This window comes from Ictidomys tridecemlineatus, chromosome 2 (genome assembly GCF_052094955.1).
Source record: "Ictidomys tridecemlineatus isolate mIctTri1 chromosome 2, mIctTri1.hap1, whole genome shotgun sequence".
NCBI lineage: Eukaryota > Metazoa > Chordata > Mammalia > Rodentia > Sciuridae > Ictidomys > Ictidomys tridecemlineatus.
The window spans coordinates 131,436,921-131,449,101 of NC_135478.1; the positions used below are offsets into that span (position 1 = coordinate 131,436,921).

At 43.1% G+C, this 12,181-nt stretch overlaps 1 protein-coding gene across 3 annotated transcripts in view; it reads right to left on the minus strand.

The window, feature by feature from the left end:
• Adcy1 (adenylate cyclase 1) overlaps window positions 1–12,181 on the minus strand; it is a 167,366-nt gene that overhangs the window by 122,583 nt on the left and 32,602 nt on the right. For all 3 annotated transcript variants that reach the window (XM_078039778.1, XM_021722334.3, XM_005319257.3), the window contains exon 3: window positions 2,975–3,093. In XM_078039778.1, the coding sequence (XP_077895904.1) occupies window positions 2,975–3,093 (119 nt within the window). The remainder of the gene's footprint in view (window positions 1–2,974; window positions 3,094–12,181) is intronic.

Below are 12,181 nucleotides of genomic sequence, written 5' to 3' on the forward strand. Positions count from 1 at the left end.
ATAAGAAGCCAGCTGAAGGAAAGGCACTTAGGTGTCCAGAACCTGTGTTCAACTCCAGCCGCATTCCCCAGGAGAACCTTGACTTAAACAAAAAAAAGTTGCTGATCCTAGTGTCTTGGGTGGCTGAGACAGGAAGATCATGAGTTCAAAGTCAGCCTCAGCAATGGCAAGGTGCTTAGCAACTCAGTGAGACCCAGTCTCTAAACAAAATACAAAACAGAGCTGGGGATGTGGCTCAGTGGTGAAGTGCCCCTGAGTTCAATCCCTGGTAACAACAACAACAACAACAAAAAAATTCTATTCTGGTAAGAATCTAACATGAAATCAAATTATTATTAGTTATGGGTACAATATTATATAGCAGATCTCTAGGACTTATTCATCTAGTTTTACTGAAACTTTATGGCTCTTGACTTTTAACTCTCCAGTTTCTCTTCTCCTACTCTCCAGAAAACACCGTGCCACTCTGATTCCACTCTTTAGTGATCTACCTTCACATTTGACTGCTTTAAATACCTCATATAAATAGAATCATGCATTATTTGTCTTTTGGTGACTGGCTTCTTTCACTCAGCATAATGCCCTCAAATCTTATTTATATTGTTACATAATGTAGACTTTCCTTTTCTATGAAGGAGTAGTATTCCATTTTATGTACATACCACATTTTCTTTTTTAACACCTTTACTGAAATATCACTGCATAAATATTGGGTGTGTGTGGTGTACAACTTGATGGTTTGATATACACATATATTATTAACATATCTAGTTACCATCCTCTGTGTATGTACACGTGTTAATAAGATTGAACCTTGGAGCAAATTGGTTGAACTCTTAGCAAATTTTAAGAATATATTGTTAAGTCTCACCATCCTGTTGTACATCAGATCTCCAGAACATATTCAGCCTATGTAGCTAAAACTTTTACTCTTTCATCAACTTCACTCCATTTTCCCCTCCCTCCAGCTCCTGGCAAGTACATGGAAATGTGTCTAATTTAACTTACTGCAATGCCCTCCAGCTCAATCTGTATTGGCATAACTGGCAAGATTTCCTTCTTTTTAAGGCAGAATAAAATTCTACAGTGTAGAATATATATATCATATTTTCTTTATTCGTTCATATTTTGAGAGCACTTAGATTGCTTCCACATCTTGCTTAGGGTGAATAATGCAATGAACATGGGAGTGCAGATATCTATTTGATATACTGATTTCATGTCCTTTATAAATACACCCTGTGATGGACAATCAGGTGGTAGTTCTGTTTTTAATTTTTTGAAGCATTTTCACACTGATATCCATAATAGCCATACTAATTTATATCCCCACCAACACTGTACAAAAGTTTTCTCTTCTCAATAACTTCACCAACATTTATCTGTTGTCTTTGAAAGCAGTCTAATAGGTATAAGATGATTTCTCATTGTGGTTTTAATTTGCATTACTCTGATGATTAGTGAGCATTTTTTTCATACACCTATTGGCTATGAGAAATTCTTCATTTGAGAAAATAGTCCTTTTAAGTCCTTTGCCCATTTTCAAATCAGTATGAATGGAAAGACTGGGTGGTAACTACAGGCAGGTGGGGCATGGCTGCAGGAGGTAGATCACTAAAGGCATGCCCTAAAAGGGTCATAACCCTCTGTAGTCCCTAAAGTCCCTTCTCACCTTCCCCTCTCTGCTTCCTGACCCCACTATGAGCTCAGAAGCTTTCCTTCACTGGGCCATTCCACCATGATTTGCTGCCTCACCTTGGCCCAGATCAATGGAGTCAGCTATCTATGCACTGAGACCTCTGACTCCATGAGCCCCAAATAAACTTTTCTTCCTCTAAGCTGTTCTTATCAGGTATTTTTGGTCACAGCAATGAAAATTTGTCTAAAATATTAGGCTTATGTGTGGTTATTGTTGTTGTTTGATTTTTGTTTGTTACCCATTTTTGTTTGTTACCCATTCATCTACTCTATGTCTTTTATGAAACTGATCCGTAAAGGAAAATGCAGAGACAAACACAAAATCTGTATTGCTATAATTGAGTAATGGGAATTCCTACTGTGTTGCTGTTTAGCATTCTTGCATTTCTGTTTAAGAACTCCATTTAGCATCAGCCTATGGTTCTTGACATAAGATAGTATACTTTTTTGTGTCTTCAAGGGCCAATGACACCCAAAACCAAGAAGAACCAGCTTACCAAAAGCTGAAAAGGAAAGTGTTTTGGGCTCCACTCAAAACTATCTCCTACCTGAGTAGCATTTATGTAAAGTGTCCATCCCAAACAGGTGACATTCCACTATTCTAAGTGTGCTACACTTCAGCAAAAAAAAAAAAAAAAAAAAAAAAATATTTTTGAAAAGAATGTACAATGTAGAAAGATAAATACTTTTACAGAATGTTAAAAACATACAGACAAACTTTGGAGTCTGCAGCAAGCTGATTCACCTGAGAGATTAGCTTCTGCACCTGGAAAATGGGAATGACAGTCCCTACCTTCAAGAACGGTCAGGAGATGAAAAGTAGAATAAGCCGTCCCAGGACCCAGGCAGCAACTAAAATAATATTCAGCTACAATTCAGACATAGGCAAATCCTCAGCCCATAGTGTCCCTGCTCAGACCCAATTTTAGGGACAGAATTCTGACCCTCTGGTCAACACAAGAAGTTCAAGGGTAGTGAAGTAAGAAATGGGAGAGAGAACTCTAGCGTCATCTAAGAAGCCACAGCCCCTTCCACGTGGGAGCAGACTCCCTGCAGGACAGTTGCCTACCTAGGCTCCCTGACCACACTTCCCCACTCCTCCCCTAACTATTATGATTTTCCAATCTCCTTCCCTACCCCTCCTCTCCCTCCCTCCACCATCTCCCGGCTGCTTCCCTCATCTCCTCTGCTCCTCTGTCATCCCACCACCGCCCCCAGCCTTTCCTCACCCCTGCCCATCTCCCTCTTCACCTCTACACCACAGGCCCAGCCCTACCTCACATTGTCATGCCTCTGGATGTAAATCTTGTGGAAAATCCTCTCAGGGGGCTTCAAGAAGTCCTCCTTCATCTCCATGGCAACATTCCGGGGAAGGAGGCTCATAAGCAGCCGCTCCTAGACAGGAAAGAAGGTTCACATCAGACAACATGGGACTCCCAGTTCTTCCTCAGACCATCCTGGATAAGGAAGGGTTAAAGAGCTGTCCTTCATGAGGAGCTACAGACCCTCCTCAGGCTTAGCCTACAAGCATCCAGGTCTGCAGACACTGCCCAGTTCCCAGAGCCTCAGTGGGTCCCACACCAGAACTGGACTTTGAGCCAATAACTGGCTCCAGGAATGCTGGCTGAGCAGGGCCTGGCCTCCTGAACACACAGCCCTGCCCACAGCCCCTGCACACTGCTCCTTGGGCCAAGATACTGAGTCTTGGCCTGCTGGGCTCTCCAAGCTTCAGTGTGCAGTGGGATCATGGCTGCAAAAAGACAACCATCTCTGACCTGAGCCCCTATCCAGACCCTCTTCGCAGCCTCCACAGCCCCAATTCAGTCCAGAAAGATTCCTTCATATTGCCTTTCACAAGTCACTCTTCCCAAGGCAGAGACTGGCCAGAACCCTTGTTCTGACATAGAGACAAAGCTTTGGGGGTTAAGTGGTATTTTCTCCTGGCCTTTGCCTTATTTCTCCCTGATCTATGGAGGTAAGGCATTTTTAAAAATCCCCCCCCCAAAATAAAAAATGTTTGGGTTTTGTAAAAATCAGTAATAAATAGTATTAATTTTAGTAATAATCATTATTAACTATAAAGAATTGTGGGGTTTATTGTGATATATTCAAACATACTTAAAATCATTATTTGGTCAATTTCATGCTCAAATACCTTCCCCCCTCTCCACCTCCTGATCCCCTTCCTCTACCCTAATGGTCTCCTTTCTGTTTTCATGAAATCCCTCTTTTCCCTGATATTCCCTCTAACTTTCACATATGAGAGAAAACATGAGTCTCTTCTCTGAGTCTGATTTATTTCACTCAAAATTGTGATCTTCAGCTCCATTTTCCTGCAGATGGCATAATCTCATTCTTCTTTATGGCTGACTAAAACCCCATTGTGTTTTCTTTTTTCCATCCATACGTTAAGGGACACCTAGGCTAAGCCCTTAAGTTGGCTACTGTGATAATGTGCAGTATTATGCTCCATTGGTCTACCAATCTGTTTTTAAGTTTGTGCTGCAATAAATATGGGTACGCATGTATCCCTAAAGAATGCTGACTTTAATTCTTTTTGGATAAATAGCAAGAAGTAGTGGGCTGGGGATGTGGCTCAAGCGGTAGCACGCTCGCCTGGCATGCGTGCGGCCCGGGTTCGATCCTCAGCACCACATACCAACAAAGATGTTGTGTCCACCGAAAACTAAAAAAATTAATAAATATTAAAAATTCTCTCTCTCTCTCTCTCTCTCTCTCTCTCTCTCTCTCTCTCTCTCTCTCTCAAAAAAAAATAGCAAGAAGTAGTATAGCTGGATCTAATGATAGTTCTAATTTTAGCTTTTTGAGAAACCTCCATATTGATTTCCACAGTAACTGTACTAATTTACATTCACACCAACAGTGCACGAGTTCCTCATCCTCCCCCTACCCTCCTATCTTCACAAGCATTTATTGTTAATTGTATTCTTGGTGACTGTCATTCTGACTAGAATGAAATGGAATCTCAGTGTAGTTTTGATTTGCATTTCCCTAATTGCTAAAGATATTGAACATCTTTTTCATAAAATTGTTGGCTATCTGTACTACTTCTTTTGAGAAGTGCCTGTTCAGTTCATTTGTCCATTTAATGATTGGGTTAATTGACTTTTGAATATTGAATTTTTTAGTCTTTGATATATTCTGGTTATCTATCCTTTGTTGGAAGAGTAGCTGACAAAGATTCCCTCCCATTTCATAGGTTGTCTCTTCAGTCTATTGTTTTCTTTGTTGTTCGGAAGCTTTTTAATTTGATGCCATCTCATTTATTGATTTTTTTTCTCCTATTTCCTGAGCCATATGGGTCCTATCCAGTAAATCTTTGCCTGCACCTATGTTGAAGTGTTGCCCCTATTTTTCCTTCTAATGCTTGCAAAGTTTCTGGTCTTATTCCTAGGTCTTGGATCCATTTTAAGTTGATTTTTTTACAAGGTGAGAGGCAGGAATCTATTTTCATTCTTCTAACACTGGATGTCCAGTTTTCCTAGCACTACTTCTTATAGAGGCTGCCTCTTCTTGTCACCTTTTCCAGAATCAGACAACGTTATCAGTGTGGGTTTGTTTGTGTCTTCTATTCTGATCCATTGGTCTGCATGTCTGTTTTTATGCAAGTATCCTGCTATTTTTATTACAATGGTTCTGCAGTATAATCTGAAGTCCAGGTATAATGATGTCTCCAGTATTGCTCTTTTTGCTCAGGATTGCTTTGACTATCCAGGGTCTTTTGATCTTCCACATGAATTTTAGGATTCTTTTTTCTAATAAGAAAAAGAATATCATTGGCACTTTGATAGAAATTGCACTGCATTTGTAGATTGCTTTTGGTAGTATTAACATTAACTAATATTAACATTAATAATAATATTATCAGTAAAATAATATTAATAAATATTAACATTAACTAATATTAATACTAATATTAACTAATATTAACAATATTAGTTCTGCCTATCTTATGTCTTCAATTTCGTTATTCCTCTGGGTTTCACTGGCTTTTGTTGTAGTAGCTTCTTTTTTGTTTTGTTTTGTGTTTTGGTCTCTAATTTTATTAATTTGGGTCTTCTCTTTCTTTTGCTTATTTCGGCTAAGGGTTCATCCTTCTTGTCTATGCTCCCCAAAAAGTAGTGCAGGAGGAGGGACAAATGAAGAGAAAACAAGATGAAGAAGGACAAATAGGAGGGTATAAAAATAAGAAAGAAGATAAAAAGGACTAAATAGAAATAGCGAATTTTTTGAAGTATGATTTTATATAAAAGTATGCAATCACAATAATGAAGGAATCAAAACTAATAATTACCATACAACTCATATCAAAACTATGATTTTTCTCCTTGCCTGGGTACATAAGGTAGAGAGCCTTTCTTTGAGGACTTCTGGATTAAGAATCTGTGAAGGACTGAGGGTATGGCAAATATTCAACCCACAGAAGCATGACTTCTGAAAGACTATGGGTGTGGAGGAGGTAATTGAATACACAGACTCGGTGTTAGGATGGGGCATGGAATCTTAACTTCTTCCCACTTCCAGGACCATATGCTGGCCCACTTAGTGCCTCTGTGTCAGGCCCGGATGCTGGAGATATGTCTGGAAGCACAAACATGATGGTCTGGTGATGTGTACAGCCCAGAGACCAAACCCATCATGCAGGTGGGGGCACTGCATGTTCATGGGGCAGAGTCCACACCTAGTACTCTTAACACAGTTCACATCCCACCCTTCAGCTCCACCAAGGAAGCCCTGAAAGCTCTGTTGTGGGTTCAGTGCACCCTGTCACTGCTCTGGTCCCACAGCAGCTCTGCTCCAACCGGGATTCCTCTCTCACTATGATGGGCATTGGCTCTCAGCAGTCCTAGGCTCCCCTTGATCTCTCAGTCTAATTCAAAATCATTCTCTGGAGCCAAAATTGCTACCACTTCCAGGACTGAGTGGACACTGGAGTTTAGCTTTTCTAGCACCGCCAACTAAGGCAGACCCTCACAAAATGGCTTCCTGCCACAGTATTCTACTGAAAACCTGAGAAAAGCAGAACACTTCTGTCACAATGTGCAGCTTCTGTGTCAGCTAAGTTCAGTCTAATATTCTCTTCTTCTGCTATTTTCAAAGCAATCTTATCATTTTGCCTCTTTGTCTCCTTTCTGTGGCTTCCCTCCCTCCTCCCCTGTCTAGGCAGCACATGTGCAAGCTCATAACTGATTCTCTCTCACTGTCTGTTTCAGTAACCAGAATTTCTGAGTCTCTCCAAATCTGTCAGTTTACTGCTGATCCTCAGTGTGTTCCCTCAGATACCCACGTTGCTGTGTGGGTATTCTCTAGATGTTTTGATTTCAAACTGCAGACAAGTTGGAAAGCACAGCTGGGATCCCCTCTAAGATCCCCCATGTTGGGATTTTTCAAGGACAGCTGTGTCACCCTAAAGAGGGCCATTCCCAAGGCCTCAGTTTCCTCATCTGGACCAGTGTGAGTAGGACTTTGATTCTCTCCAGGAACGTGGACCCTTTCCTGACCTTAGCCCCCACTGGCCCCTGACTCACAGGGCACAGCCCTGTGTCTGACAAATCTCATGCTGGATCTGTGGTGTGAGGGTCTCCACTTTTCCTTCAGGCCCACTCATGTCCCCTCTCACACTGCATTGGAGAGGAAACTAAAAGAGTGAAATTTAGGGGCTGGGGTTGTAGCTTAGTGGTACAGCATTTGCCTAGCACACGTGAGGCTCTGGGTTCAATCCTCGGCACCACATAAAAAAAATAAATAGGGGCTGGGGATGTGGCTCAAGCGGTAGCGCGCTCGCCTGGCATGCGTGGGGCGCTGGGTTCCATCCTCAGCACCACATAAAAATAAAGATGTTGTGTCCACCAAAAAACTAAAAAAGAAATATTTAAAAATAAATAAATAAATAAAACAAAAACATCCCATTGATAAGGAAGGACACAAGGACAAGAGCGGGAGGGAAAGCTCCATCCCTGCCTCATCTCTCTGCAGCCTCCTTCCTAGGCTCCTGACCTGTGGCCCATGTGAACCAGTACCTGGCCCACCCTCCCTCTGGGGAGCCTCAGCAGCAGCCACCTGAGTCTCATTCCTGCCCTCCCTGTCTCCCTTCGAGTGCAGGCTAAAGAAGCTGCCCTCAGGGCTCCCAGACCACAACCCATTCTTCAGGGTAGAAGCCCACATCCTGACTGGGAGCAGCTGCCATCCTAATTGACTTTTTCAGGAGCACAAGTGCCCACACCTTTGTGCCCAAGACCCATCAGGACACCAACCAGGAAAAGCAGGCACACAGACTCCAAAAGCCAGGTGGATTCTGGGAAGTGGCCAGGAGGCCTTGCCCCTCTGCTCCACACCACAGATGACACTACACGTGTACAGTCATCCCATGATGGAAAACACGCTGGACACACAGGAGAAGCCTCCAGGTGAGCTGTTTCCATATAAAGTTTGGAGGATGAAGCCAGGCCCACCCCCCTCAGAGGCTGAATGGAGCTGAATTTGTGTGTCCAAGCAAGACCTGCCTGGGTTCTGCCCAGAAGCTGTTCTACAGACCCTCTACTGCGCCCCAGGAAACTCCCGTGGATGGTTTCTGACACTCCAGAAGGGACTTTGCAGGAGGCTGAATCACTCGTGACCACTCTCCACCTTAGATCACAAGGGGAGATGACATGCAATGTTCCAGCCACCCTGCATCGGAACAGCCTCAGGAAAGCCCCTTTGCATAGGGAGTGGGAGCTGGAGCATGTCTAGTGCTAAGAGGCTATCAGGTCCCTTCCTTGATAGGGGACTCTGGGACACAGCCCCCAATGTGGCTCTCAGAAAGGGACAACTGTCGGCAACCGGCCATACTGAGCTGGAGAGAACCCAGGTGGTGTTCACTCAGGACATGCTCTAATGGACCAGGAGCAGTGTCAGTCACTGACCTGAGGCTCCAGAGCACCAGCCAGGTAGGTAAACTGAAGCTGCATAAACTTCGGAGGCCGTGCAGGAAAGGTCCCTGAGGAAGCACAGTGCAGGCTCAGTACTTGCTCCAATGGCCCCAGAGTTATGGAGAGAATCAGAAGCTCCTCAAGCCAACAAGCCAGGTGCAGGTTTGGGAGGCAGTACCCGGGCAGCCCTGGGCAGAACCCCGAGAGACCCACATGGGGATCCCAGGAGGCCTGGCTTCAATTACTGACTCAATGGTTTCAGGGGAGTTAGTGAAGCTGTCCCAGTGCCATCATGCCTGACAGGTAAGGGTAACATCTGAGAGGACACAGAAACCACAGGCTGGGCCTTAGCCTCACACAGCCTTGGCAGTCACTGCAAGGCCATTGTTCCCACCAGCACACCACCCCCCCACTCCAGCATTCAGCTCACTGATCTCCCATCTGTCTCTCACCTGCAACTACCTAGTACGAAAATACCCCCAAACCCAAGTAAAGCACTGTCCTTCACCCAGAACCCATCCCATGCCTTCTTGTACAGTTAATGTCCTCAAAACAACCTCCCCAGCAGCCCCCAGAACACTCTCACTATACACCTGCAGGCAGGTCTTAGGGGTTCTTGGTCTTACTATCACCTCACTGCCCCGAACAGTTGGGAATGAAGACAGAACAACAATAAACCACAGGCCACAGGATTGAACCAATCAGACAGGAGGAACTGAAGGACATAGGAGGAGACCAACCTCCAAGGAAAGAGGGTATCTAGGCCAAGAGGTTCTCATTCAAGAGGGAAAGAGAAGGGCCCTAAGCAGTTCCTGCACATAGCCCCTGGCACAGGATATTTCATAGGCTGGATTTTGACACAGGGTATTAGGAGAAGTAGCTATGGCAGCCACTGGCCATCAGCTTATTGTCCCAACATGCTACTTTACTGCTGACACCACAATGAAGGCCTCATTTGCATCAGGGTTCTTAGCTACCTAGCAAAATTTTCTGTCTCCCATGCAGCTAGATGTGACCAAGGAGACAGATGACGGTGACCATGTGGGAGTGCTGTGGTTTGGATCTTGAATATTCCCCAAGGACCCATATGTTAAAGGCTTGGTCCTGGTGGTGCTATTGGGAGGTGGTGGAACCTCTGAGAGGGGAGGCCTTTGGAGGTCCTTGGGTCACTGCCCACGTATCTTTGAAGGGAACAGTTAAGCCCTGTCCCTTCCTCTTCATTCTCTTTGCTTCCTGGCCATGAGGTGAGCAATTTTTCCCTGCCACATGCTCCCAAACATGATGGGTGGCCTCGCCAAAGGCCCAAAGCAATGGAGCCAATTTATCTTGAATTGGAACCTCCAAAACCGTGGGCCAAACTATTATGGCATTATGTAAAAAAGTGGATGTGTAACCAATGTGATTCTGCAATCTTTATGATGTTTTGAATAACCAATAAAAATAATAATAAAATAAATAAATAAATAAACCCTTTGGAAGTTATCTCAGGTTATTTCATTATAATGATGGAAAATTTGAGACCGGGGCAAAGAACAGGTAGCTGATTATCAAACAAAAGGAAATGGGCAGATAGATAGCACTTCCCATCATCAGATCACTAAAATCCTCCAGGGAGGGGAAGGATCTCACTTTCCAACACAGGCAACACTCCCTGGAAGGCTCTCTTCCTGCCTTTTGACCACAAAGGCATGAGAAGAAAGGAAACCTGAAATCTGTAAAAGGGGCAAGGTACCTTCACTCCCTCAGGCACCAGCTCTGGACCCCCTCTTCTCTGGAGGGGGAGGAGCAGGAGAGCCCTCTGGTCCCCACTGACCCCATAGAGTGAGGAGGAGCACTTATTATCACCAAGTGGAAATGACAGGCCTGGCACCCCCTCCCCCATCCCAGAGCTGTTAGTGGGGTCCATAGGGACTGATAATCACCCTCATACCCAGCAGTAAGGAGAAGCCCTCCTTTCATGGGGGTCATGGGAGCTGAGTGTGGAGCCTGGACTTCAACCTCAACCTGGCATAAAGGGACTGTAGCTCCCCTTCCCCTGCTAGAGTGATGTCAAAGAAAACTAATCTAAAACACCAACACCCTTTAAAAATGAATATTGATTATAAGAACTTGACAAGGTATCAGCAATTCACCAACACAAAAAAATAAAGAATTATATACCCTGACAAAATGCATTTAATTAAAGAATGCCAAAAGCTCCTGGGCTAATGCAGGAATGTTCGAAGGTAAAGTGATTGGCTTGTGAGAGCTGTAACCTATCCAGTTCATCCCAGTATGAATGAACTAATTGGGTGTTGGGCAGGTGGGACATGGCTGGAGGAGGTAGGCCACTTGGGTCATGCCCTAGAAGGTTGCATCTTCCCTGTGGCCCCTTCCCCCCCCACACACACACACCCGCTTCTTGATCCTACCATGAGCTGAGCAAATTTCCCCTAACTGGGCCTTCTGCCATGATGTGCTTGCCTTATATTGGCCCCCACTGGACTGAATCTCTAAAACTATGAGTCCCAAATAAATTTCCCCTCTTCTAAGTTGTTCTTTTTGGGTATTTTGGTCGCAGCAATGCATAAACTGACAAAAACACAATGCTAATTCGATATTGAGATATCAATCAATGCTATATACCACATCAATAGGATAAAGAATAAAAAACACATAGCAATTAATACTGGAAAAGAATGTAACAAAATACAACATCTATCCATGATAAACTTTCAGGGAAATAGGAATAGTGAACTTCCTAAGTAACATCCCCCAAATGCTAACATTATACTTAATGATGGAACATTCAGGGCTTTTACTTGGAACAAGGCAAGGATATCATCCCTCATCACTCATATTCAACATCACACTGGAAGGGTTAGGCAGTGCAATAAGGTAAGAAAAGGCATATAGATTGAAAAGGAAGAAATAAAAAATATATGATGTCTACATAGGCAAAAAAAAGAATGCTACAAAGACAAAATAATACTAAAACATGTCTAAAACAAATAATTGAGTTCAAAAGGTCATAGGATACAAGATTAACTTGTATCCAGCTGCATTTCTCTATACTAGAAATGAACAGACATTGATACTAAAAATACTATACCATTTACAACTGCTCAAAAATGAAATATAGGTAGAAATCCAAAACAATGCATAGAATTTTTATGCTGAAAATTACAAAACTGATTAAAGAGAACATAATAGTATGTTATATGTTCATACTATGTTCATATTGTATTCATGGAAGACAACAGAGTACAGATGCAAATTTTCTCCAAATTGATAAACAGGCTTAATACAAAACCTATCAAAATCCCAGCAATGACTTTATGGACATGGGAAAGATTATTCTAAAAATTGCTATGGAAATGAAAAGAAATTATACACAGTTAACATAATTTTGAAAAAAGAATAATGAAGGGGCCGGGGTTGTAGCTTAGTGGTAGAGAGCTTGCCTAGCACGTGTGAGGTTGATCCTCAAAGCCACATAAAAATAAATGAATACAGTAAAGGCTATATATCCATTTACAACTAAAAATATTTTTAAAAAGGAATAATGAGGT